General features: G+C 42.6%; 1 protein-coding gene and 1 long non-coding RNA gene across 9 annotated transcripts in view; one reads left to right on the forward strand and one right to left on the reverse strand.

Annotated features, from left to right (window-relative positions):
* LOC129525749 (uncharacterized) overlaps positions 1–3,741 on the reverse strand; it is a 60,780-nt gene extending 57,039 nt beyond the window's left edge. Inside the window, exon 1 of the long non-coding RNA XR_008670212.2 lies at positions 3,432–3,741. This is a non-coding gene — a long non-coding RNA (uncharacterized lncRNA). The remainder of the gene's footprint in view (positions 1–3,431) is intronic.
* An 89-nt stretch (positions 3,742–3,830) lies between these two features.
* On the forward strand, positions 3,831–27,789 carry NUDT4 (nudix hydrolase 4). 8 transcript variants are annotated; one of them, XM_019038870.4, is made up of 5 exons: positions 3,831–4,413; positions 20,124–20,234; positions 21,006–21,050; positions 24,287–24,371; positions 24,692–27,789. In XM_019038870.4, the coding sequence occupies exons 1-5, from the start codon at positions 4,315–4,317 to the stop codon at positions 24,892–24,894; spliced, it is 543 nt and encodes a 180-aa protein (XP_018894415.1). In that variant the 5' UTR covers positions 3,831–4,314; the 3' UTR covers positions 24,895–27,789. The 8 variants fall into 8 exon arrangements, with proteins under 8 accessions (XP_018894415.1, XP_004053722.1, XP_030872394.1 ...); XM_004053674.5 differs by having other exon boundaries at positions 3,858–4,413; positions 24,284–24,371; XM_031016534.3 differs by lacking the exon at positions 3,831–4,413 and adding an exon at positions 4,459–4,782 and having other exon boundaries at positions 24,284–24,371.
* Positions 27,790–27,859: the final 70 nt, after the last annotated feature.

A 27,859-nucleotide genomic window follows, 5' to 3' on the forward strand; every position in this document is an offset into this window, starting at 1 on the left:
ATAGCTGCCTCATAAGGCTGATGCTGGGATCAGTCAAATGAGATCATGCAAAGCACCCAGCACTGGCTAACACTCAATAAAGAATAGCCATTATGATCATTAGGAAGATATAGGAAGAGACTTTTGTCATTGTCACAGTTTAATCTTGAAAAGGAACTTACTGTATGGTAGCATTCTGAGTCAGTTACAAGAGAAAGCAACAAGTGACCTGCATTGCTGAGGATCCTGCCTCCTCCAAGCTACCCTGCTACATTGTTAAAACACCCTGGGGGAGAAAAGTATCCTATTCAGCCAATGTTAAACTGTTTCCTTTTCTGAAAGTTAGAAATAGATGAAAATAGCATAAGAAATAACTCTGTATATAGTAAGTTCTGGGTAAGACAATATTGTGGTAAGTGAACTAAACAAAGATTAATCTGAAATTGGACTCTGATCCCCAAGTGAACCAGCCGGTGTAGCCCAGTCTTTACTGGACCTGAGGAGGAAAAACAAGCCTGTGTCTATCTCAAGCGTGATCTGGCTAGATATGATCTAAACTTTGAAAAGTGCCTAAGCGCGTTTCAGATGCATATTATGTGTTAAATACTAAGCAGGGAGCTCTGAGCTGGGGCAGTGCACCCTGATACTGAGGAACTGACATAGGAAAATGAACACCTAGCATTGTAATTTGGCCTTTTGCTATTATTTATTTATTTATTTATTTATTTATTTATTTATTTATTTATTTTGAGACGGAGTCTCTCGCTAGCCCAGGTTAGAGTGCAGTGGTGCAATCTCCGCTCACTGCAACCTCCGGCTCCTGGTTCGAGCGATTCTCCTGCTTCAGCCTCCTCAGTACCTGGGATTACAGGCACACGCCCCCACGCCCAGCTGATTTTTGTATTTTTAGTAGAGATGGGGTTTCACCATGTTGGCCAGGCTGGTCTCGAACTCCTGACCTGAGGTGATCCACCTGCCTCGGCCTCCCAAATTGCTGAGATTACAGGCATGAGCCACCACGCCCAGACTATTCTCTCATTTTAGTCAGACAAGTTTCCTTTTCTGTTAGATCTCTCCCCAATAATTGCAAAAACCAACCAAATAAATAAGTATGGGAGAGAGGTGGTTATTCATATTATGAAAGCATTCTTCAGTTTAATTCACTGCAGAATCTAAGATCCTTTCCTCCGCAGTGTTAAAATCCATAGCCCTCTCAATTACTCTTCCACGCTTTGAGGAAAAGGAGGAGAGGGAGGAGAGATCTCCAATGGAAATTTCCTTGTTAATAACATCTTATGTTTCTCTAAACTTTTTACAGTTTCAAAGCACTTTCAGACTCACTCTGGTATGTTAGTTAAGCCTTGTGCAAGATACCATAAATCATATTATACTCAATTAAGAGGTGAGAAAAGACAAGGCTCAGAGGTGAAGCAAATATAAATAGTAGTAATTAGTTTTATATATATATAACTAATATATATAACATACATATATATATATATATATAGAGAGAGAGAGAGAGAGAGAGAGAGAGAGAGGGCGCAATTGGTACATGTGAGACCTGAAGCCAAGATTTTTAAACTAAGTCCAGTGGCCAAGAAGCTGAAGCAAGTAGCTCACACTCACTGCCTTGGTGCTGCTGTTTTTCCTCCCTTCCGTGATTTGGTTCTAAGCATCTTCCCTTTATTTTTCTCAGTTAATTCTGATTCATGCCTTCCCTCATGTAATTAATAAATGGGAAAGACTTGAGTGAACAAATATTCAGCCAACTAGTATTTATTGAGCAACAACTAGAAACCAGAACTTTGAAGGGTTTTAAACAAAGGAAATGGAATCTCTTTGTCATTTAAAAAGACCATAATAAAACAAATAAAAATAAAAAATAAAAAAGACCATAGTGAGGACAGTGCAGTGGCTCACGCCTGAAATCCCAGCACGTTGGGAGGCTGAGGTGGGCAGATTGCCTGAGCTCAGGAGTTCGAGACCAGCCTGGGCAACATGGTGAAACTCCATCTCTACTAAAAAATCCACAAATTAACCAGGCATGGTGGCGTGCAACTGTGGTGGTTACAGGTACTCAGGAGGCTGAGGCAGGAGAATCCCTTGAGCCTGGGAGATGGAGGCTGCAGTGAGCTGAGACAGCGCCACTGCACTCTAGCCTGTGCAACCAAGCCAGGATTAATAACTTTATTGATGTGAACCAATTATCCAAAAATAATAATCACATATTAGCCATAGCGGACTCCCCAGCTAGATGTTTTCTGCCTGTGTTTGTAAATCCTGGACATAGTTAAATTTCAAGTGCCTTCAATAAGAAATCAATGGCTTGGAAAACATCTCTGCGCAGTCTTGATAAGATTTCTAATTGTGGTGAAGCCTCATTCCTTAAATTATGTATTCAACACTAACCCATTCTACAAACTTACATCTGCTGGGTTCTGGGAGTAACAAGATGAGTTAGATGCAGCAGTCCCAAATCTAAAGGAGGTTGGAGACTAGAAAGACCAGTGCCTGCTCTGAGCTCTCCAGTGGTCCCCAGCCTCTCAGTCAGGCCTCACAGGCCCCTCTGCCAGAGGCGGAACCAGCTTCCCTCCGCTCTGCAGCCACACTGGCCATTTCTTTCATTTCTGAGAACTCTCCTAACTCCCTCCCACTTTGGGCTCTGCAGAAATCCCAGTTCCCTTTGCCTTGAAAGCTCTTGGTCAATTTAGCTCCTCCTCCTTCAGCCCTCAGCTCCTGCCTTGCTGCCCCAATAACCTTTTTCTGACTGCAGATCTGGTCAAATCTTTGTCTGAAACCTTAGAGCCCATTACATTTGTAGTTTTACGTGTACACGTGTGATCATTTAATATTTGACGGTTTGCTCTCAGGTGCCTACGCTCCTGGAGAGGCAGGGGCTGACTGGTTTTGTTAGATGCCAGTGCCTGACACACAATAGGCCCTCAAGGGGTGAAAAACCAACCAACCAAGTCAGGACCCAAGCAACCTGGGCCTCTGTGGAAGGGCAGAATGGCCTGAGTTTGGGTTTCTCTTGAGCTACCTTAAGATCAGGCCTCCTGGCTCCTATCTTAGCCCTTCTAACACTCTGAAGTGTAGAGGTTGTTTGTTCCAAGTCCCCAAGGTACTGTAAGCTCCCAGATAGCAGAAATCCCATTATATTTTAGTGCTGTGGCCCCAGCATCCAGCTGTGCTGTTACTTAGCATGAGATCCACATGAAAACCATTTCGCAACTATTAGCCATTGCCAGTATTAATACTTTCCGGAAGGTGGCACAAAGTGGGGAATGTTATAGACAGCTTCAAAGAAATGTTTAAGCTAGAGTTGACTCTTTAAAAAATACAAGCCATCCCCAACCAAAGATTAAAAATTTAAATACAAAAAAAAAAAGGAAATTTGCCTACCCCCCATTTGTGAAAACAAAGAAAAAAAAAAAAACACTTAACGTCTTAACTTTTCTAGGCCTTCACTCTCGCCTCTCCCCGCGCTACACGGGCGAATTCTGGACGTATCTACACAGTCACCGCGGAGTCTGCAATCGCTGCGACGTCCCCTGGCATTTCTTGGCCAGGCTGCAACTTTGGTGACGGTGTATGTAGTTACATCCCCTGTAGTGCAGCTGGTATTTAGGGTCCTCATTGGCAAAGTTGAGGATATAAGCAGGGAGGGAGGGGACCTTGGCTTCTTTCCATTCACTGGCATGTTTTCGGGGCACGGTCATCCCACGCTGGGCTCCAGCGCCAGTCCCAAGGCCTCGCCGAACTCCAGCCCGGGAGTGCGCGCGGCCCCGCCCACCGGGCGGCCGATGTCCCGCCCCTACCTCCCCCGCCGCACCTACCCACCCACCCCATTGCAACGGTCTCTGCACGCAGGCGCAGTGGCGCGCGGGGGAGGCGGGGCGCATGTGGGCTTCACTTAAACAGAGCAGAGGGGGTGGCGCGCGGTCGCCGCGGTGCTGCTGCTCAGTGGGAGCGGGTCTTCGCAACTGTCTCCGCGTGGCGCGCGCCTCTAGCTGCCCTTCCCCTGGCGGCTACGGCCGGAGGGAGCGGAGGCGAGCGGGAGTCGGGCTCCATGGAGAGCGGCGGACAACTGGGCAGAGGCGGAGCTTTCATCTCGGCACCCTGGTTCCAGTGACCCGCGCTAGCGTCCCGTCCCGCCCGCGTCGGAGCGGCCGCCGGCCCCGGGACTGACCGGCCTCGCCGCACCTCCCGCACCGACTAGCGCTCCCGGGCGCTCCTGCGCCCGACTCGCCCTAGCCCCCACTCCCCGGCGGGGTGGCGGCGGCCGGGCCCCCACGGCGGCGGCCAGAGCAGCAGCAGCAGCAGGAGCCCGCCTCTATGATGAAGTTCAAGCCCAACCAGACGCGGACCTACGACCGCGAGGGCTTCAAGAAGCGGGCAGCGTGCCTGTGCTTCCGGAGCGAGCAGGAGGACGAGGTAGGGCGCCCGGCGCCGCACGCTGCCCTCCGGGGCGCCGGGGTCTAGGGCCCGGGTGCTTCCCCTCGCTCCCCGCCCCTGCGCAGGCTGCGGGGCTGGGAGGGATTAGCCCCCTTCCTCCCTCCCTCCTTTCCTCCCTCACTCCTTTCCTCCCTCACTTCTTCCTTCCTTTCTCTGGGCTGATAGATGAGACAAAGGGGGCTCGCCCAGCCCCAGTTTCTCCATCTGGGCACTCGAGAAGGCGCGTGGTCCCCGGGAAGGTCCCGGGCCGTGTAAGTCTCGCCTAGCGGGAGTCACCATCTTAACGTGCGAATTGAGTTGAAAGCCGGATAAACCTCGAGTGCTCAGCGAGAGGAGGGTGGAAATGGCGTGAGTGTTGCAGCAGAGCCCTTGTGCCTCTTTTACATATTTTCCTTCCATGTTACAGCCGTTCGCGGTCTCGGATTCGATCTAAGCATGTTTGTGGAGTAACAGACAGTCCTCGTGCTTGGAATTGAGTCGTCTTGGCAATTCTTGTGGGTCCATGAACCCGCAAGCTGTTGGCATAATTATGCCTCATTTTTAAAACGGCCTTCCCTTCTTAAAGTTTTCTGACTGCAGAAAAATGGTTAGTGAAAAATGTGGAATAATGCCAAAAGGGAGACGATGGACTAGAGACGGGCAAAGCTGCCATTTTCAGACAGTAATCTCCAGCTCTCAGCTTATGTATAAAGGGTTCTTTGCTGTCTGGCTTGACATCTGGAAAGGAGTAGCCTTTCTCGTTCTAAGAGCAGTCGTTCTTGGATAATTTACCCATCTGCATTGGGCTGAGAATGAGACCCTTGGGGTTTCCCTGGAGAGCGATTTTTACTTAATCCAGTCATATTTATTTAAAATGGCTAACTGTTGAAGTTTGCTTAGGGCAATAGTAGCCTTTTGGTATTGCCACTCTTAAGATAAATTACATAGGTGAAAAAAATTAACATTCTGAGTTCTGCTTTCATAACCAACCGTGTATAAAATACTAGGCTAAGGCTGGAGATGGGAATTTAATGGCTTCCTTACTGCTAGTCCCTGTAGTTGTGATGAGTATGACACAGAATACACTCAGTGGCTTAGTTCTTGTTATGTTAACGAAAAGTTCTCGAAATTTGCCCTTCAAACCCTTGTTTTGCCTTTATTTTTTTTGAAAAGAAACCAAGCCCTTTAAATGGGTTGCTCTGTGCTCACTCATAACCTTTACGTATTAGACTTGAATCCCAAACGAGTGTGCAGAGAAATACGGCCCCAGCCTTTGAGATGGGTCTGCTTAGGAGAGCTAGAAACTGCAAAGGGAAAGGTTATTAACTTTTACAAAATGAACAAGTCAACAAGCATTAAGTGTGTTCTGTAAAAAAGATAAAGCCTTAGCGGAAAGGGGCCATGTTGAGGCAAAGTAGTAAACTTTAAATATAAAAGAAATGATAGCCCAAAGGGATCAAGACAGATCAAGGATCTTGTCTGGTTTCCTCAATATTGTGTAATGATATTCTTAATTGAGTGCTTATAATGTGCCAGGCGCTGCCAGAAGAAAACTTGTTATACATTTAATCCTTTTAACACTGGGAGGTAGTGAAGTTACTCCCATTTTATAGGTGAGGAGACAGTTGCAGAGCATAAGTACCTTCCCAAATGACACAATTAGGAAGTGGTAGAGTCAGGATTCAGGGTCCAGTCCTTACTCCTGATGTTGGGCTCTGTTTGTTGAATGAGTGAGATTTTTGTGAGGCTAAGTTTGGAAGCCTATCTGAAAGTGGTGACTGAAGTGTTGCCATAATGTGAACTTGGAATTCAGGCTTTGTAAAAATACTAGACTCTAGGGGAAAATATGAGTGATGGAAATTGAAATGATGATCTATGTTGTGCTTATGGTAAAGCAAAGACTGATAGAAGCTTTAGGAATTACTTTAGCAATAAAAATAAATGATTATTTTTATGCTTGGATATTATTTCTACTGAAATAAATACTAAATTCATAGCCTCTAGTTGAGTCAAGAGACCAGTGTCATTAGGTAAGGTGAAGTAGGGAGCAAGTTTTGGAGAATGTATTAGAAAAATCCATTGTATAAAACTTGGTAAATCTGATAACCTGTAGGTTGAGAATCGAAGAGAGTGAGTCATCTTGTTAGAGGATATGATCTGAGGGAAGACTCTACAATTCTCCTTAAGTGAAATGCACAGCCAATTTTAACATCTGGTTTAGCTCTTCAGAATTTTCATTTCTGTGATTGTGTGTAGTTGAGGCTCTATCTATTACATGATGATTACAGAATAAACTCTGTTAGCTTTCCTGGAGATTCTATTGTTTCTCTATGAATTTGCCTTCACTCTGTTGAAATTGCATTGCCAGACTTCCCAGGACAGTCTAGAAAACCAGCTTGAACCCACCTCTCTAGTTAATAGGTGAGAAATGTTTCCCTCTACTGGATGAAAAACACCTAGATCCTGGTTAGAAGATTTAAATGTATGTTTTGTTTGAGGATGAAATGTTTATATAGAGTACAAATGGAAGTAAAAGAGTAATTGCAATTTGACCCCAAAAAAGCTACGTGGCGCTCCCATCTGGCTGTTCCTGTACTGAAGTTCTCAGTAAGTTTCTACTTTAAAACAGATTCTTCTAGGAAAGAAGGTTGTTCTAAGAGCAGAGTTATTCTTTTAAGGTGGCTTTATATATTAAATATTTTCCATTTTATCTTTTTCTGTTCTGTAGGGTAAATAAGTATTAGTATTTGTTTAGGAAGAAATTAGGTAGCAGAAGTAACCTATCCCAAGGTCACAGAAGCTGGCAGATCCTTTTGAGCTCTGGTCCTTTGTTTCTAAATGTTTTGTTTATTTGACCTACCTCCCCAGCTAGTTATTTCTGTGGGGAAGCACCCTCAGTTTTGGCAACTGGGCTTCTAGACAGGCCCACAGCTAATTGCCCTGTAGAGTAGCTGGGTACTGTGCTTGTACAGTGAAAGATGACAATGCTTTTACAAATAGGTAATTGAATGTATTTGCATATATGATAGTTTAAAAGGGGATGAAGAGATGAGGTCTTAGCTCCTAAGAAACATTCTGTAGGGAAAGGTTGGACAAGGGATCAATGGAAAGGGAAATAAAGTAAGGGAAAAGTGCGGTCGGGTATTCTGGGGTTCAGATCCAATGTGAGTCATTTGGAGTTGGATGTGGGTGCCTGGGAGAGGAGGGACCAGGCGTCCCAAATAGAGCAAGACTTGGGGCTGTGATAGATTTGGCTGCAGCTTAGGGATAGCATAGAATCAGTAATAGTTGAAAAATTTGCAACACTTCAAATGTAAGGTTGAGAAGTTGCTACGCAAGAACAAAGTTTTGTTTTGAACTTAGTTTTGAACAAAGAACATTTAGATATTAGATGTGTTCAAGCTTGAGAGTGATCTGGCAGCAAAATAGGTTTAGACTGCTAAGGGGAGAAGTAGAATGACTTGATCCTGGGTGAAATCCAGACATAGTTGCAAGAGAGGCATTAACAAATCAGTCTTAAGGACTAACCACTACCGGCCAGGCGGGTGGTTCACGCCTGTCATCCCAGCACTTTGGGAGGCGGAGGTGGGCGGATCACCTGAAGTCAAGTGTTTGAGACCAGCCTGGCCAACATGGCGAAACCCTGTCTCTACTAAAAATACAAAATACAAAAAGCAGCCGGGAGTGGTGGCATGTGCCTGTAATCCCAGCTACTCAGGAGGCTGAGGCATGAGAATCCCTTGAACCTGGGAGGCGGAGGCTGCAGTGAGCCGAGATCATGCCATTTCACTCCAGCCTGGGCAACAGAGCAAGACCCTGCCTGCAAAAAAACAAACAACAAAAAAAAAACCACTACTCTTCCATAGGACTTGCTGCCCTAATTAGCATTTAAGCTCTATGAGCCAGGGGCTGTCTTCTACAGATGGTCTGCTATAATGTTGAATATATATTCCTGAAAAATCTTGAGTTGTACAAAATCATGAAGTAGAGCTTTGGTGGGAAAGGTCGAGTCTGAAAACCTAAAACCAGAGCTCCGATGAGCAACAATACTAATTCAAAATATTACTAGAGTTAAATCTCAACTAGCATTTTTATACTTAGAATCAATAGTCAGTCCACCCTTTTCACACATACTCTGGGGCTCATAGTTCTTCAGAGTTAAGTCCTTGAAGGTATTTCTTTCAAATGGAGACCACTTTCATCAAAAATAAGTACTATCCAAAGGTAGCCTTTTTTTTTTTTTTTTTTTTGAGACAGAGTCTCGCTTTGTCCTCCAGGCTGGAGTGCAGTGGCGCGATGTCAGCTCACTGCAAGCTCCGCCTTCCAGGTTCACGCTATTTTCAAGTAGCTGGGACTACAGGCGGCCGCCACCATGCCTGGCTAATTTTTTGTATTTTTAGTAGAGAAGGGGTTTCACTGTGTTAGCCAGGATGGTCTTGATCTCCTGACCTCGTGATTTACCCACCTCAGCCTCCCAAAGTGCTGGGATTACAGGCATGAGCCACCGCACCCGGCTTGGAAGCCTTTTTTAAACACAGGGAAGTGTCACCAACTTCTTCATCTGTGCCTCCAGCTCTCCCAGAAGGTTTCCCTTCATTAAACCAGGCATTAACGTAGAATTTGCATTGGATTGTTTTTTTTTTTTTTTTTCCTTAGGGTCTTGGTATAGTTCAAGCCTTTCTCTAATTGAAAAAAAGCTTACCCTGTCACTTTAAAACATTGACCTGCTGGGTAAAAAATCCATGGTCAACCTGACTTACCACATTATTGATAATACTTATCTACCAATCCCATATAAGTTAGAGCTAAACATAGTTTAGAAGAAAGAACTGTTATTTCTGGTCTACTCTGCCTCTGTGGTCCAAAAAGAAGTACTAATTTTCTTAATAGTAGGTAGCTGTTTAGCATGTATCAAATCATTTTCATAACCTATGTTCTTTTAAAATGTCTATGTGCATAGTGGGTGTTCCTAATAACACGGCTGACCTAATTTTGGCTGAATTTTGGTTAAGTGTGGTAGAAGTAGGTTAACATGTAGTTTTAACCATTCATGATACCCTGATTCATGATAATTTGGAAAGAAAGAACAGCAACCTCGAAACAGTTTCTGAGTAGGCCAGGTGCAGTGGCTCACGCCTGTAATCCCAGCCCTTTGGGAGGCCAAGGTGGGTGGATCACCTGAGGTCAGGGGTTCAAGACCAGCCTGGGCAACATGGCAAAACCTCGTCTCTACTAAAAATACAATAATTAGCCAGGCGTGGTGGTGTGTGCCTGTAGTGCTGGCTACTCCGGAGGCTGAGGTAGGAGAATCCCTTGAACCCAGGAGGCGGGGCTTTCAGTGAGCTGAGATTGCGCCACTGCACTCCAGCCTGGGCGACAGAGCGAGACAGCGTCTCAGAAACAGCAACAACAACAAACAGTTTCTGAATAGCTACAATTTTCATAATAAACCTCTTCATTCTTAGGGATCACTTGAGGTTCTCTGGATGGCTCCTCCGCTCCCCTTCCCGGGAACAGAAGTGGTATCTATAGTGGTTGGAGTTCCTAGAGCCAAGCCATGACAATTGCATCTTTAAGGGTAAAAGCTGAAACACAAATGGGAATTCGAGGCCCAGGGACCTACAGCCTCTGAAGGCATAAATGCATTACATAGCCCTTGAACAGCACCTTTTATACATCACCAGCGAGCAGGACCCGTCAGGTGATAAAGGGTATAGATTCTATAAAATAGATCAGGGGTGCCCAAGCTTTTTTTTTTTTTCTCGCTCTGTCACCAGGCTGGAGTGCAGTGGTGCAATCTCAGCTCACTGCAAACTCTGCCTCCTGGATTCAAGCGATTCTCCTGCCTCAGCCTCCCGAGTAGCTGAGACTACAGGCGTGTGCTACCACGCCCAGCTAATTTTTTGTATTTTTAGTAGAGACAGCGTTTCACTATGTTGGCCAGGATGGTCTTGATCTCCTGACCTCGTGATCTGCCCACCTCAGCCTCCCAAAGTGCTGGGATTACAGGCGTGAGCCACCGTGCCTGGCCTGGGGTGTCCGATCTTTTAGCTTCACTGGGCCTCATTGGAAGAATTGTTTTGGGCCACACATAAAATACACTAACATTAATGATAGCTGGTAAGCTAAAAAAGTAATAATTGCAAAAATATTTTATAATATTTTAAGAAAGTTTACAAATTTGTGTTTGGCTGCATTCAAAACCATCTTGGGCTGCATGCAGTCCACGGGCCACAGGTTGAGCAGGCTTGCAATAGATCATTCTAATTCACAGACTTTTATCCAATAAGATTTAGGGTTGGTTTCCTGTTGACTACTGTCAATACACTATTCTTTTTTTTTTAAGAGTCTCACTCTGTCACCCAGGCTGGAGTGCAGTGGCGTGACCTCAGCTCCCTGCAACCTCCGCCTCCCAGGTTCAAGCCATTCTCCTGCCTCAGCCTTCCAAGTAGCTGGGATTACAGGCACATGCCATCACGCCTGGCTAATTTTTGTATTTTTAGTTGAATTTTGTATTTAAATTTTAGTTAAGTTTTGTATTTTTAGTCACCATGTTGGCCAAGCTGGTCTCTTACTCCTGACCTCGGCCTCCCAAAGTGCTGGGATTACAGGCATGAGCCACCATGGCCGGCCAATACACTATTCTTAAAGTGATAAATGCTTCTCTCCAAATGCTTGAAACCTTAGGCATCTAGGAAAAGACAAAATAACTCTTCAACAGTGCCAGGTGAGTGGTGTTTTTTTCTGGTAATTGTCTAATACATGGGAAGAGGGAGTAAGATTTAGTAGTGTAGTAGGAAGAATGCTTATGTGAAGATAGGTTGAATAGATTAGGAAGAGATGTGTTCACTTTTCACCACACTAATAGCGTTGGCTTTGGGGTCTGAATGTGCTCCAGGTCTGGCTCTGCAACCTGGTAGAATGAGTAGCCTCCTTTTCGTAAATCTTTCATATGGTCACAGCTCTGATTTATCTGGAAGGTTGAATGCATCTTCCTTCATCTCTGTCATCGCTAATGTAACAGACCAGCATCTTGATGGATACAGAAAATCTAGTCTACTCAGAGAAGGGAATTTCAAACCTATGAATGACCACGTGTGGCTCTGTCAACTGTTGGTGTGTCTTTGTAGAATGAGCTTTTGTAACCCATCTTTAGAGCATTAATTAGCATGCTAACTATACTAGTAGATTTGGGGGTGTGATAGAAATGTGTAGATGGCTGTTGTGTGCGTTTAGAGTGAGTGTTGAAGAATAATGCATTGTGATACGGTTCTAGAGATTGAGATTCTTCCACTTTTGTAGGAGGGGCTTAGGAGCAGCTGCCTATTATTTGAAATCAATATTATTGCAAGAAAAGCAACCATTATGGTTATGTTGCTGTGATTCAGCAAATGGCGCCCCCAAAACAAGCCAAAAAAAAAAACCTTACAATAAATTGTGCTGAAATTTGATTTTAGATTTCTGCATGTATAGATTTTATATATATATAGTAAATCTTTATATATAATACATAATTTTTTTTTCTTTTTGAGACAGAATCTCACTTCTGTTACCCAGGCTGGAGTGCAGTGGCACAATCATGGCTCACTGCAGCCTTGACTTCCCAGGCTCAGATGATTCTCCCACCTCAGCCCCCCGAGTAGCTTGGACTACAGGTACATGCCACCATGCCTGGCTAATTTATTGAGTTTTTTGTAGAGACAGGGTCTTCCTATGTTGCCTAGGCTGGTCTTGAGCTCCTAGACTCAGTCCGCCTGCCTTGGCTTCCCAAAGCACCGGGATTACAGGTGTGAGCCATTGTGCCTGGCCTATAGAAGATATTAATAGTTCAGGCTGGGCACAGTGGCTCACACCTGTAATCTCAGCACTTTGGGAGGCCGAGGTGGGTGGATCATTTGAGGTCAGGAGTTCAAAACCAGCCTGGCCAACATGGTGAAACTCAGTCTCCACTAAAAATACAAAAAAAAATGAGCCGAGCATGGTGGTGTGTACCTGTAATCCCAGCTACTCAGGAGGCTTACGCACGAGAATTGCTTGAACCCAGGAGGCAAAGGTTGCAGTGAGCCGAGATCACGCCATTGCACTCCAACCTGGGTGACAGAGTGAGACCCTGTTTCAAAAAAAAAAAAAAGAAGCTATTAATAGTTGAGTTTTCCCACAGAGTTTTAGTAGAAAAGATATAATGAAGCTGAAAAATGTGAGTATGTAACTAGTAAAAACACGGACTGCTCAGAACTAGTATCTCCAAAATTTATGTAAGAAACAAAATTTCCATTATTGACTATACTAGATATTTTCATCATTCTCAAATTTTTGTGGAACACTTAAAATTTGTATTAGCAGATACGTCAAATCTTTTGTCTAGGTTGGAAAACTCTTAACTGGAAGAACATAGCTAAATCTTTGATAATGAAAGTACACCTTCTTATTAATTTTGGCCTCTGGAAAACAATACTGAATGAACTCTGATTTTTTTATTATTATTATTTTTGAGACAGTCTCACTGTGTTGCCCAGGCTGGAATGCAGTTGCGCTATCTCAGCTCACTGCAAACTGCCTCCTGGATTCAAGTGATTCTCCTGCCTCAGCCTCCCGAGTAGCTGGGATTACAGGCGTGCACCACCATGCCCAGCTACTTTTTATGTTTTTGGTAGAGATGAGGTTTCACCATGTTGGCCAGGCTGGTCTTGAACTCCTGACCTCAAGTGATCCTCCTGCCTCGGCCTCCCAAAGTGCTGGGATTACAGGTGTGAGCCACTGCACCCGGCTAGACTGTTTTATTTGCATGCTCTTTACAAAACATGTTTTTTCAAGCTGAATTGCTTTAGTAGTTCCATAAAAATGTAGTCCAGAAAAATCTACATTGATGATTTTCATCTTCAACAGATTCCAAGTGAATTCAACAGAAAAGCTGTAATTCTTGAGTTCCTGATAGTTCTGGAGTGACAATACTCCACTACAGTGCAACTCCTCACCACCATCCCCAGTTTCTCTTTTATAATCTCAGGCTTTTTAACTTGGTGAAATGTTTTTCTGGAAAGAGAAATGGTCATATAGCACTGAACAATAGAGCAGGTGTGGTGGTTCTTAGGAAACACTGAGTTATGTTTTCATCTTAATCTCACCCCCTTGCCTAAAAAGTTGTTAGTGTCCTCTGTTGTCTGCCTAATTAAAATATAAACATGCTCCAATGTGATACCAACTTTTTTTCATCTGTACTGGTCTAGATCTAGTGCTGGGGACCGCTTCCAAGTGCATGACAGACCCCAGGTGATCACAGGATGGCCTAGCTATCACACTAGTTGGCCTTAAGTTAAAAAACTTTTCACTGTTATTGGGGTTGGGGGCAGGCAGGGGACTGTTTTAATTGTCCTTCTCTCTACTAATGCTGTTCATATTTTTCCACCCTGGCAGACATACGCCATCATCCAGTCTATTCTCTTATCTGGAGTGTATCCCTCAGTTCTTGCTCACTCTTAGTCACTGCCTTCTCCCCACCACCACCCCCCAGATGTGGCCTTGCCCTCATTTGAACACCCAAATGAACTATTCAAGATGAGTAGGCAAGTACTTAATGAAACAGACAGACTTTCAAATCTGTCACCATGACATCTGTATGAGACCTCTTTTCATAAGCTAGTTGTTTAGATGGCCAATCATTTCTATATCACAGATATTAAGTACCCATTTAAAGCGATCATTTTATGGAAAGATAATTTGAAGTTATTGGTCTGACCAAATTTATTCTTCCTGAGATATCAAGGGACTCTTGGATGATAAGTTACTGGATTAGGCTAAATCGTTTGTCCACAATTTATAATGATATAGATTTATATAGATGTATGTGTTCTTGCAGTTTTTAGACACAAAATATTGAGCATTCTATGTGACTTTACTCCAACCCCACCTCCAAGAATATAAGCTCTTTGAGGGAAAGATGTATATTCAGTATCTTTTCATCACATACAATTCTTGTTGAGTATCACACAATTAGTAGATAAGGAACAAAATCAGCAACTTCTTTCTCCACAGTGCTTCTCTTTAAGGTGGAGAACTTGTGCTGAATTGTCACTTTTTGACAGGAGTCAGTCTGTTCTCTATCCTTCTAGAGGCTGAAGATTGTAAAGACAAAAGTGAATGGATTTAGTTTGGATACCATGTGCATGATGCTTCTTTCCTGCTAGCCCATTTTCATGATGCTGATTTTCTTTCGAAAAGCGTTTTAAAGTGGTAAGGTTTTGCATGAAAATTTAAGTGGATAAATAACTAACAGTTACATATTTTACCTGTTCTGAAAAGGATATACCATTAATTGGCTGTAGATGTCCAATATGTGACCCTTGAGATGAGCACTTGAAATATGACTGGACTAAGGAATTGAATTTTAAATTTTATTTAATCTTAAATTTAGCCATATGATGCTAGTGGTGACTGTGTTAGCTGTAGACCCTCAAAAGCATGAAAGATTCAAAAGTAGCAGAGTTTAGGACAGACTGGAATTAATTGGCAGATCAAGGGCCCAGAGGAGCCCAATTCTATCTGCAGGTTTGTCAATTTAGATGAGTAGACAAGTGCTTAATGAAACATGCTGGATTTCAAAACTACCATCACCAAAAGTTGGATATTAGCAAATCTGCCTTAAGCTAGTAGTTTAGATGTGAATCATTTCTGGACCATAGATAATTACTCATTTAAATGTATTGGCTTTTTTTTTGAAAGATACATTTGGCTGGGTGTGGTGGCTCATGCCTGTAATCCCAGCAGTTTGAGAGGCTGAGGTGGGCAGATCACCTGAGGTCTGGAGTTCAAGACCAGCCTGACCAGCATGGAGAAACCCCGTCTCTACTAAAAATACAAAATTAGCTGGGCGTGGTGGCGCATGTCTGTAATCCCAGCTACTTGGGAGGCTGAGGCAGGAGAATCGCTTGAACCGGGGAGGCGGAGGTTGCAGTGAGCTGAGATTCTTATCCTAAATTACTGGATTGTGCTAAATCACTTATCAAATTTATATACTATTTTCATGAGGCTTTCTAAAAAGTAATTTATGAAAGAGAGATGTTGAGACACAAGGGTTCCATATTACTCATTTTTGGAAGAAAAGTTTAGTCATGCTCATGTCTTGTAGATGCAGGATTGGTTTTAAATCTGAAGCATAGACCGGGCGCGGTGGCTGACACCTGTAACCCCAGCACTTTGGGAGGCCGAGGCAGGTGGATCACGAGGTCAGGAGTTCAAGACCAGCCTGGCCAAGATGGTGAAACCCCATCTCTACTAAAAGTACCAAAATGAGCTGGGCGTGGTGGTGGGAGCCTGTAATCCCAGCTACTCGGGAGGCTGAGGGAGGGAATTGCTTGAACCAAGGAGGCGGAGGTTGCAGTGAGCCGAGATTGCACCACTAGACTCAAGTCTGAATGACAGAGCGAGACTCTGTCTCAAAAAAAAAAAAATCTGAAGCATAAAATGTTTCTTCAGAAAAGCAGACACATCTTATACTAACGGTTTTTCAACATTATTAATCTCCTGTAATTTAGCTAGCTCTGTCTTGGAGAACTGGAAACATCACAGTCAATGACCTAGATACATGAGACTTTGCATTTCATTTATTCAGGACTGCAACATTTTGAATATGGATAATTTTGAACTCCCTATTTACTATTTACTAAGTGATGATGTACTTTTCAGGTGGCTAGCCACCTGCGTTATGTCCCATTATTAACGTAATCCAGGAAGTTGCTTAGAGAGCATAGAATTGTGTAACAAGAATTTCATCTAGGCAATAGAAACCAGTTTATTCCTAACCCATACCTAGTGACCAGAAAAAGAGGCCTGTAACTCTGCAGTCTGGACTAGTAGTTGCTGTTTACTTTTCCAGTGATGCGAGACAAACTCTTAACATTTTTATTTAACTTAAAAACTAACGTTCACTTGCCAGTCTTGATAGAACACCAGTGCCTTTGGTTGCCATAGATCCTCTGTAAGCCTCCAGTTTTGAATAAAATACAAAGGTTTTGAAATCTGATTTGTAGTTTCTCTGTTTAAAGTAGAATTTGAACTTAGAGACCCTTGCATGCACTTTTGGATTTTTAATTTTCTTTTTCTATAAAGTCTTATCTGGGTATAATTTGATAATGTAATAACCACCCCCCCACCTTTTTTTTTTGAGACAGTCTCATTCCGTTGCCCAGGCTGGAGTGCAGTGGCATGATCACAGCTCACTGTAGCCTCGACCTCCTGGGCTCAGGTGATCCTTTCCACCACAGCCTCCTGAGTAGCTGGTATTATGGGCACATGTCACCATGCATGGCTGATTTCTGTATTTTTTGTAGAGGGAGTTTTGCCGTGTTGCCCAGGCTGTTCTCAAACCTGCCCGCCTTGGCCTCCCAAAGTGCTGGGATGGGATTACAGGCGTGAGCCACCATGCCTGGCCTGGAATGCTGCTTTTCTAAGAGGGGGTTCTATGCCTAAATAGATATTCTCTTTTAACTCAGCATTTTGGGGGCTTGAGAGAAAGGTGGGAGTTGCTGAATTGTCAGCTTGAAACTTTCCAGTGTGGAAAAGTTCCTGGTAACTTAGTCAAATGGGAGAGACTCCTGTGCTGGCTGTGAACTCTTAAAGGCCAGCAGCTCCTGGCAGCAGGGAGGGAGCAGGACAGATAGAAGTGCTGGCATGCATTTAAAAGTAAAAAAAATCAGTCATGGCTCTTGCCTGTAATCCCAGTTGGGAGGCCAAGGTGAGAAGATCACTTGAGCCCATGGTTTTGAGACCTGTCTAGGCAACATGGCAAGACCCCACCTCTACAAAATAATACAAAAATCAGACTGGGCATGGTGGCTTACTCCTGTAATCCCAGCACTTTGGGAGGCCAAGGCAGGCAGATCACTTGAAGTCAGGAGTTTGAGATCAGTCTGGCCAACGTGGCGAAACCCCGTCTCTACTCAAAATACAAAAATTAGCTGGTCGTGGTGGCAGGTGCCTGTAATCCCAGCTACTTTGGAGGCTGAGGTGGGAGAATCACTTGAACCCGGGAGGCAGAGGTTGCTGTGAGCCAAGACCATGCCACTGCCCTCCAGCCTGGATGATAGGACGAGACTCCATTTCAAAAAAAAAAAAAAAGTACAAAAATTAGCCAGGCCTGGTGGTGGGTGCCTGTACTCCCAACTGCTCGGGAAGCTGGAGTGAGAGGATCACTTGAGCCCGGGAAGTGAAGGCTGCAGTCAGCAGAGATTGTGTCACTGCACTCCAGTGTGGATGTCCAAGTGAGACCCTGTCTTAGTTATCATCATCATCATCTCTATCCACACCGAGAATTAAACTTCGTGATAAACCCTATGTCTTTTCGAGGGAGAACTGTTTAAATTTACTTGAAGGTAGTATACTAAGATAATTTTGTGGACACTTTTGTTCAAATTGACTTATTTATTTTTATTTCTTATTTTTTTGAGACAGAGTCTCACTCTGTTGCCCAGGCTGAAGTGCAGTGGTGCAGTCTCGGCTCACTGCAACCTTTGCTTCCTGAATTCAAGCAATTCTTGTGCCTCAGCCTCCTGAGTAGCTGGGACTACAGGAATGTGCTACCACACCCAGCTAATTTTTGTATTTTTAGTAGAGATGGGGTTTCACCATGTTGGCCAGGCTGGTCTTGAACCCCTGACCTCAGATGTCCACCCACTTCAGCCTCCCAAAGTGCTGGGATTATAGGCGTGAGCCACCACGCTCACCTTGAGTTGATTTTAACTTAAGTGAAGTTCAACCTAAGCTAGCCCACAAATATTCCTTTTTTTTTTTTCCTTTTTTTGAGACAGAATCTAGCTCTGTTGCCCAGGCTGGAGTGTAGTGGCATGATCTCGGCTCACTGCAACCTCCGCCTCCCAGGTTCAAGTGATTCTCCTGCCGCAGCCTCCTAAGTAGCTGGGATTACAGGTGCCTTCCACCACGCCAGGCTAATTTTTTGTATTTTTAGTAGAGATGGGGTTTCACCATGTTGGCCAGGCTGGTCTTGAACTCCTGACCTCAGGTGATCTGCCCACCTCAGCCTCCCAAAGTGCTAGGATTACAGGCATGAGCCACCGCGCCCGGCCAGATATTCATTTAAAAGATGGGTATGTAATACCTGTTACCTGTTAAATAAAATCTAGGATACTTGTCTAAGGTAATAGGGTATTTTTGTAACAATTTGTAGATTTCAGTCTTTTTTTTTTTTCCCCGAGATGGAGTCTTGCTCTGTTGCCCAGGCTGGAGTGCAGTGGTGCAATCTCTGCTCACTGCTCACTGCAACCTCCGCCTCCCAGGTTCAAGTGATTCTCATGCCTCAGTCTTCCGATTAGCTGTGATTACAGGCATGCACCACCACGCCTGGCTAATTTTTGTATTTTTAGTAAAGACGGGGTTTCACCATGTTTTGTCCAGGCTGGTCTGGAACTCCTGACCTCAGATGATCGCCCACCTCGGCCTCCTAAAGTGCTGGGATTATAGATGTGAGCCACCACGCCCGGCCACATTTCAATCTTAATGCTATTCTTGGTAAGGGGTCCATAGACTTTCCAAATTAAGGGCCAGATAAACATTTTAAGTTTTGAGGGCCACACAGTCTCTGTCACAACTGCTTTGACTCTGCTGTTGTATCATTAAAACAACCATAGACAATATGTAAAAATGAGTAAGTGACTCGATTCTAATAATTCCATCTGTGGACACTGAAATTTGAATTTCACATAATTTTAAAATGTAAAAATACTTCTGGCTCACAGACTGTACAGGTGGTGAGCTGCAGACTGCCAGTCCTGGTCTAGATCATAAATGATAGCTGCCTGTTAGAAGAATGAAGTGACTTTTGCCCATGTATGCAGGTTTAAAATATGAAGGATGCTTCTTGCCACCTAATCATAACAGTAACAAGCACTCTGTATCAAGAATCGGCTTTATGTGCATTTCCCTATTTCTTTCTCACACATCTGTTATCTTCTTAGTATTCTTATTTTTTTAGGTGAGGAAACAAGGTAATCTACCTATGGTCATTTCCTTAAATTTGGAATATTCCATAACTAAATAAACTTATGTGACCATAGACCTCAGTGCATACAACTCTGGCTAATAAGCCAAGTTTCTGTTTTTTGTTTTTTTGAGATGGAGTCTCTGTCACCCATGCTGGAGTACAGTGGCACGATCTCGGTTCACTGCAACCTCCACCTCCTGGGTTCAAGCGATTCTCCTGCTTCAGCCTCCCAAGTAGCTGGGACTATAGGCACCCGCCACCACGCCTGGCTAATTTTTTTAGTAGAGACGGGGTTTGGGGTTTCACCATGTTAGCCAGGATGATCTTGATCTCCTGACCTCTTGATCCGCCCGCCTCGGCCTCCCAGAGTGCTGGGATTACAGGCATGAGCCACCGCGCCCGGCCAAGTTTCTGTTTTTATCCTTTGTTATTATCCAATAATTTGAGAGTTTTATCACCAGTAGTTTAAATTATTTTATTAGATACAGGTGATTTGGTAGTGTGACCATGTTAATGTTAATTCTGATTTCAGAAAGATGGTGTTTAACAAAGGTTGTGAATTGCATTTTTGTGGTATAATGCGTACCCCCTAATTTTAATTAAATTTTAAAATAGATTAATCTAGAATAGAGTTACAACCTTGCAGAGGTTTGAGAATGTTGTTTATATACCAAGTGCTTCTCAGGCTGGAAGTATACAGTTACGGTTCACCTTACAGGTGCTGCTGGTGAGTAGCAGCCGGTACCCAGACCAGTGGATTGTCCCAGGAGGAGGAATGGAACCCGAGGAGGAACCTGGCGGTGCTGCCGTGAGGGAAGTTTATGAGGAGGTGAGATGTTCTTTCACACAAATTCTATTTCGGAGTTTTAAAAACAAGGCCCTTTGCTACATAACACTAAGACAGCGAGACGGGTCCAGGAGTGCTTTTTGCCTGATGCAACTTTATTTTTAATTTTAATTTTTTTTTTTTTTTTTTTTGAGATGGAATCTCGCTCTGTTGCCAGGCCTGGAGTACAGTGGAGCAATCTTGACTCACTGCCACCCCCGCCTCCCAGGTTCAAGTGATTCTCCAGCTTCAGCCTCCCGAGTAGCTGGGATTACAGGCACGTGCCACCGCGTCTGGCTAATTTTTGTATTTTTAGTAGAGACAGGGTTTCACCATGTTGGCCAGACTGGTCTCGAACCCCTGACCTCAGGTGATCCACCAGCCTCAGCCTCCCAAAGTGCTGGGATTACAGGCGTGAGCCACTACACCTGGCCTTAATTTTTGTATTTTTAGTAGGGACAGGGTTTCACCATGTTGGCCAGGCTGGTCTCGAACTCCTGACCTCAAGTGATCCTTCTGCCTCGGCCTCCCAAAGTGCTGGGATTATAGGCATGAGCCACAGCGCCCAGCCAGAAATACTAATTTTTGATCAGTCCTTGCCGCTTATGAAGTAAATGACAATAAAAACTTCACAGAAGCAGGAAGATAGTGAGTTGGTATGGGGAGGGGTATTGTATTTAATTAGATTTAAGTAAATAGCCAGAGTGTAACTTGTATTTATATACATTTTGTTATAAAAAGGTAAACATTTTATATTTCATCTTTTTTTAATAGGCTGGAGTCAAAGGAAAACTAGGCAGACTTCTGGGCATATTTGAGGTGAGTTAAAAAGTAATCTTCACTTTGCTGATAATAGAATTAATGATTTCTTCCTAACCAACCAAATAATGTGGCAGCAGCCTGAACCAGACATTTCTCTCAGACTAGCAGTAGGCAGTCAGTCCAGGATTAGGTAGGGAGGGAAGTAAAAGTCACTTTTTCATATGCCACCACTTTTATTTATTTATTTTTAATTAATTTTTTTTTAAGACAGAGTCTCACTCTGTCGCCAGGCTGGAGTGCAGTGGTGGTGCAATCTTGGCTCACTACAACCTCTGCCTCCCAGATTCAAGCAATTCTCCTGCCTCATCCTCCCAAGTAGCTGGGACTACAGGCACGCGCCACCATGCCCAGCTAAGTTTTGTATTTTTAATAGAGATGGGGTTTCACCATGTTGGCCAGGATGGTCTCCATCTCTTGACCTAGTGATCTGCCCACCTCAGCCTCCCAAAGTGCTGGGATTACAGGCGTGAGCCACCGTGCCCGGCTGCCATCACTTTTATACAGCATTATTATGGTAGTGATTACTTCTGTTTGACAATACAGTGGAGCTGATACTGAAATGTTTATTTTAATCCACTGTAGACTGTTTAGGGTATAGATCTTTTAGGAGGTACAATATTTTTAGTATGACCTAAGAGCTTAGGTCTCATGTATTTTATCTGGAAATGTCCCCATTGCCCTTAGCAAATAATATTATATGATATACCTAGTGACTTAAAGGATTGTACGAACATATAAATCTCAGGTACATAGAACAGATGCTAAAAGAACAGAATTCTTTTTCATATATTCTCTTATTACTGAAGGCAGAATAGAATTTTCAGGGAGGGAATTTGAATGGGATAGGCACTCTCTAGAAGCCAGGGAGAAAGGAGGTCCAGATGTATCTTCATCCAAGATTCAGACCTAGATACACAGTATACCAGAAACATGGTCACTTTCTTTTTTCAGGGTGCTGTTTATAGGTTAGTACAGCCTTTATAGTAGAACCATATAAATTTTATTTTTAAGCCTTAGGACTTCAGAAAAAATCCCGATTTTGTAGCACTTGGTAGAATTGATGATGACTTTTACCGGAATACAGTAATTAAGAGTAAAGTTGGCCGGGCGTGGTGGCTTATTCCTGTAATCCCAGAACTTTGGGTTGGCCAAGGCAGGAGGATCACGAGGTCAGGAATTCGAGACCAGCTTGGCCAATATGGTGAAACCCTGTCTCTACTAAAAATACAAAAATTAGCTGGGTGTGGTGACGCACGCCTGTAGTCCCAGCTACTTGGGAGGCTGAGGCAGAATGGCTTGAACCCGGGAGGTGGAGGTTGCAGAGCAACACTCCATCTCAAAAAAAAAAAAGAGAAAAGTCGTTCAAGTAGAATTCAGTCTTCTCCAGAATTCAGCAGTTGCTTCACCCAGTTAAATAGCACCATCTCCTGGTTAAACTGAAAAACATACTGAGGTTTTTACAAATAACGCATTTGTCAATATGCTGACAAGGTGTTTGAAGAAAATGTCTCACATTATAAATAAAGCTTAAATAATATGGGAAGGTAACAGTATTAAGTGCTTTACAAATACTGTTTAACAGCACATGTCAATCAAAAAATACCTTTCCCCTTAGAAAATATAAGGGAAAATTGGATTGCCCTGCCCATTCATCCCAGTGATTTTTATGAATTTGTGAATATAGCATAATAAATGTATTGATTTGTGAGACATAGAAATAAAACAACTGATTCTTAAAAATAATGATGTGTTAAGTGACAGTTGCCTCTAATTTATTGTTGTTTTTATTCCTTCTCAGATATAAAAAGATAATCCTTCCCAGCTGTAAAAACCCACTGTTTTGAGTAGATTTTTCAGGTTGTTTGTGGCCAAAATCAGGACAATTATCTAAAGTCGTGGACTATGGCAAAGAAGGCTAACTTTAATCAGGATGAAGGAAGGCCAACTTGTTTAATTTTTAACCCAGAAACAAGCTCAGTTGCCTGTTTTATTTAATTTATGTTTTTTTTTTTAGATGGGGTATCATTCTGTCATCCAGGCTTTAGTGCAGTGGCATGATCTGGGCTCATTGCCACGTCCGCCTCCTGGGCTCAAGCGATCCTTTACTTCAGCCTCCCAAGTAGCTGAATTACAGGCGTACAACCATGCCCGGCTAATATTTTCATATTTTTAGTAGAGACGGGGTTTCACCATATTGGACAGGCTGGGCTCGAACTCCTGACCTCAAGTGATCTGCCCGCCTTGGCCTCCTAAAGTACTGGGATTACAGACGCGAGCTTCTGCTCCAGGCCATGGGCTATTCTTTATGTACACCTTGATAGGCCTGCAGGAGGAGTGCTTAAAGGAACTGGTGCTGTTTGCTCTTACAAAGGTCCTAAAGGAAGCAGTTTTCCATGTCATTGAAAGGTTGTCAGGATTAGCCCCAGGGAAGAGGGGATAGGATAAAAACTATGGGAATGCAGGTCTATTATTTTAATAAGATTCCATTCAACTCTTAAGATTTTCTTTATGAAAATAACATCAGATAGGCCAGGTAAGGTGGCTCACACCTGTAATCCCAGCACTTTGGGAGGCCGAGGCGGGTGGATCATGAGGTCAGGGTTTAAGACCATCCTGACCAACATGGTGAAACCCCGTCTGTACTAAAAATACAAAAATTAGCCAGGCGTGGTGGCGTGCACCTGTAATTCCAGCTACTCAGGAGGCTGAGGCAGGAGAATCACTTGAACCTGGGAGGCAGAGATTGTGGTGAGCTGAGATCACGCCACTGTACTCCTAGGCGACAAAGTGAGACTCCCTGTCTCAAAAAAAAAAAAGAAAAAGAAAATAACATCAGATATATAGAAATAAGTGTTTAAAGTTTAGTACTGGAGGCTGGGTCCTCATACCTGTAAGCTCAGTTTTTGGGAAGGCCAAAGCAGGAGGTTCCCTTGAGGGCAGGAGTGGGCCAGCCTGGGCAACATCTCCAGACTTCTACAAAAAAAGTAGTATTGAGAGCCAATTTCACCACCAGTAATGATGAAGCTCTAGTTCTAGTCTTCTGTTTAACTTTTAAATGTTTTGTCTTATATAAAGTCACTTTTGTGTTGGACTGTACAACTGAATATACTTGCCTGTGCTGGGAAATATGCTATGCTAATCAGCAGTATGCCAGACTAATTTTTTTCCCTTGGAAAATGTGTCCATGGCTAGCTCCTGTAGATTAAAATGCATTTCTTTTTATATTCAAGCAGAACCAAGACCGAAAGCACAGAACATATGTTTATGTTCTAACAGTTACTGAAATATTAGAAGATTGGGAAGATTCTGTTAATATTGGTAAGTTCCCTTTTGTTATCTGAATACTCTGTTCTAACAAGATTGGGAAGATTCTGTTAATATAGGTAAGTTCCCTTTTGTTATCTGAATACTCTTTGCTTATATTCCTGCGTCCAGTTTCCATCTTAGATTTTTTTTTTTTTTGATCACTTTTCATTTAGAGCAGGGAAGATAATTCAAATGTAGAGATGCATATTCATCTTAATTCTTCCCCAACATATTGTTGTCTAAGTCATTTATCGGGGAGTAAGTGGGCATTACTTATATGGCTTACTTTTTAAAATGGACTGTCTTGTAACCAATGTCATTCTTTTCTCTAGGAAGGAAGAGAGAGTGGTTCAAAGTAGAAGATGCTATCAAAGTTCTCCAGTGTCATAAACCTGTACATGCAGAGTATCTGGAAAAGCTAAAGCTGGGTTGTTCCCCAGCCAATGGAAATTCTACAGTCCCTTCCCTTCCAGATAATAATGCCTTGTTTGTAACCGCTGCACAGACCTCTGGGTTGCCATCTAGTGTAAGATAGAGAGAACTGGGTAGGCCTCTCCCACCACGTGCAGTCTCATGGGGAGAGGCTTCTTTCGTTTCCTCGTCAAACATCTGATTGACGCTTGCAAACTGTCTGAATTTGCCATGCAAGGTTTTCAAACAATTTGCATGTTTTTCAGATGCTTTCAAATCTTTTTTTAAAAAAATAGTGTAAAATATTTTAATAAGCCAAAGCCATGTGGAATTTTTGTTTAGATGCCTTAACTGTGCCATACCCCACAACCCCCTATATTATTTTGGTTGTCTGTTTCTCACAGCATATTTTCAGTTTTTTTGTCCATTTGACATCAGTCTGTGGTTTATTTTGTCATCAGATTACTTGTGGGTATACCTCCCCCAAAATTGTTTTCTCATTCACAGCATTAGTATATTCAGCAAATCCATCTGTGGTGGGAATTAAAAATATTATTGGTATTAAAGAAATCCGTTCACCCCAAAACTTGTTTTACAGGATTACAATTTTATTCGAAATTTCCAGATTTGGGCTATTTCTGTATGATCCAATAACTTATTTTGTCACAGGGCTTAATTTGCCATTTTTGGGGATTTGTCGACTCATTTTGTCTGAATTTTCACAACTGGTATTATGTCACTAGCTACCTGATATGGCTATTTCCCTTATAACTCAATAGTACCTTAACACAAAGTATAACTCTGTAGAGTTGGTGAATATTTTAGGGAAATATTAGCAAAATGCATGTAGTAAAGACATCTTATGAAAACTGTATTCATGGAATTTGATTTAGCATGCTCAGTTGCCAGTTCCCATTATCGATACTCTTTCTATGCAGAATACCTTAGAACCGTTATTTCCCTCAGTGTAGATTGCTTTTAAAATGTATTCAGTTATTTAGTGGCCCCCACAGGAGTGGAGTCTTGAAATCTAATGGTAAATGCCAGTCAGTGATGATCGCATCACAGTTGAGTGAAATGGCCTTCCTGTTCAGCTGTTAGAGACTGAAGATTGTTAGGGCACCTTAGAATGTCTCATCTTTTCTGGGTTGTCAACAGGTACTATTTGTCACATAACTAACTTTCGAGGCACTGGAACATACCTGAACTAAGAATTAAATCTTTTACTTTATACTCACTTAAAATCAAGAATCCCATCTAAAACACATAGATACCTTATCTGAAACTCTTGCACTTCCCCAACCAGGGCAGAAATGAGGTGGGAAAAGTTTGACTAAAATGAGGGATGGGGGAAAGTAAAAGATTTTTTTTTTTTTTTTTTTGAGACTCGCTTTGTCACCCAGGCTGGAGTGCAATGGCACAATCTCAACTCACCGCAACCTCCGCCTCCCGGGTTCAAGTGATTCTCCTGCCTCAGCCTCCCGAGTAGTTGGGATTACAGGTGCCTGCCTCCATGCCTGGCTAATTTTGTATTTTTAGTAGAGACAGGGTTTCTTCATGTTGGTCAGGCTGGTCTCAAACTCCTAACCTCGTGATCCGCCTGCCTCGACCTCCCGAAGTGCTGGGATTACAGGCATGAGCCACCATGCCCAGCCAAAGATCATTTTTTTATATAGACTTCAGCCCTTTGTAAATATTGTAACTGGGGAGTATAGAGTAGAAAAAAGTATAGTTAAAACATTTGTTCTACAAATTAACCTTTAAAAATATAATTACTGCTAAAAATAGAGTGCTGTTACACTTAAGGAAAATTAGTGCCATTTTGAAAATGAGATCTTGTGCCATAAATACAGCTGAACTGAATATAAATGTTCACAAATTAATGCTGTCAAAGGAATGAGTAAAGCAGAAAAACTTTTAACCAGCAACATTTCAAGTACGTAGTGTGATCAAACATGATCATCCAGAATTTTTATATTTTTTTCTTTGTACAGAGGTTACATATTCTGGGTGTTCTTTTATAAAGGAAACATTTTAAATCCCACAAATTGACACTTTCTATCTTCAATGGACTAAGATTTTTTTGGTCAGTAATCTCTGAAATTTCCTTAAATTATATACTTAACATAGCAGAGAAACTGGATTGTTTTTGTATATAAGACTGCTTCCACCTGAAATGCTGTCATAAGTACTGGGGGGTGGGGGAGTGCCTATCTTGTACATGATATTCTTAGAGGTAATAAGGTAATGATGCATGAATTTATTTTATAAACTCTTGGACTATGTATTTGACATGTAAAATATGTACAGTATTAATGTCAACCATCTCTTTAAAGTTAGCCTATAAATATTGTTGTATAATTTTCTTTGGTCAGAAACACTTGGACTGAATAGTGACACTCGGTAAGGATTTTCAGTGCCATTTAGCAAAACGTCTTTAGTCTATGCAACTAGCAAAAATCTGCATAATGCAACAATACAGTTTTCACACTTCAAATTTTACATGAGGGGTTCTTCACGATTTTCCTGGAACCCAGTCTAGCAAAATGAGAGGAAAGGCCCTAGGGAGATTTATTTCTGTTAAATAGTTTACTGAGTATAACAAATAGTGTCTACTATCTCAACCCTCCAAAATTTGCAGAGTGTTGGGACTGTCATTTGTGATTTTTTTTTTTTTTTTTTTTGGTGGGGTAGTTGAATAAAATTGGGCAGCTAAATTTTTCAGTTCCATGTGCCTCCCAAATAAAAAACAGAAAATAAGTAGTTTTTTGTGAATTGACTTGCAGACAAAGTAGAAACTGTGCTGCATGATGTTATTTTGTAAACAGATGACATTTTCCAACCAGGCACATGCCATCCAATTTTCTGTCAATCACTGTTGTATAAAGCAGCAGAACTGAAGGGGAAAAATGATTGTTGTATACACTGAATTGCTTTGCATGGTCTCATTTGAGATAATTGATGTAAGAATCCTGACTTTTTTATATTTGGAAACATCAAATAAAAATGGAAAAAATGATCATGGCTTTAAAAAAAAACACACACACACATGAACTCAGATTTGCAAACCAGGTTTCTGAAACTTTGGG

The sequence above is a fragment of the Gorilla gorilla genome, chromosome 10 (genome assembly GCF_029281585.2).
Source record: "Gorilla gorilla gorilla isolate KB3781 chromosome 10, NHGRI_mGorGor1-v2.1_pri, whole genome shotgun sequence".
Taxonomy (NCBI): Eukaryota; Metazoa; Chordata; class Mammalia; order Primates; family Hominidae; genus Gorilla; species Gorilla gorilla.

What these genes read in the sequence shown, in the direction of transcription:
- NUDT4 (XM_004053674.5), top strand. Translation starts at nt 4,315, where the DNA reads ATGATGAAGTTCAAGCCCAACCAGACGCGGACCTACGACCGCGAGGGC. An exon ending in TGAGGGAAGTTTATGAGGAG is followed by an intron (nt 20,235 to 21,005) that starts GTGAGATGTTCT and finishes TTTTTTTAATAG; the next exon opens with GCTGGAGTCAAAGGAAAACT. An exon ending in GACTTCTGGGCATATTTGAG is followed by an intron (nt 21,051 to 24,283) that starts GTGAGTTAAAAA and finishes TTTATATTCAAG; the next exon opens with CAGAACCAAGACCGAAAGCA.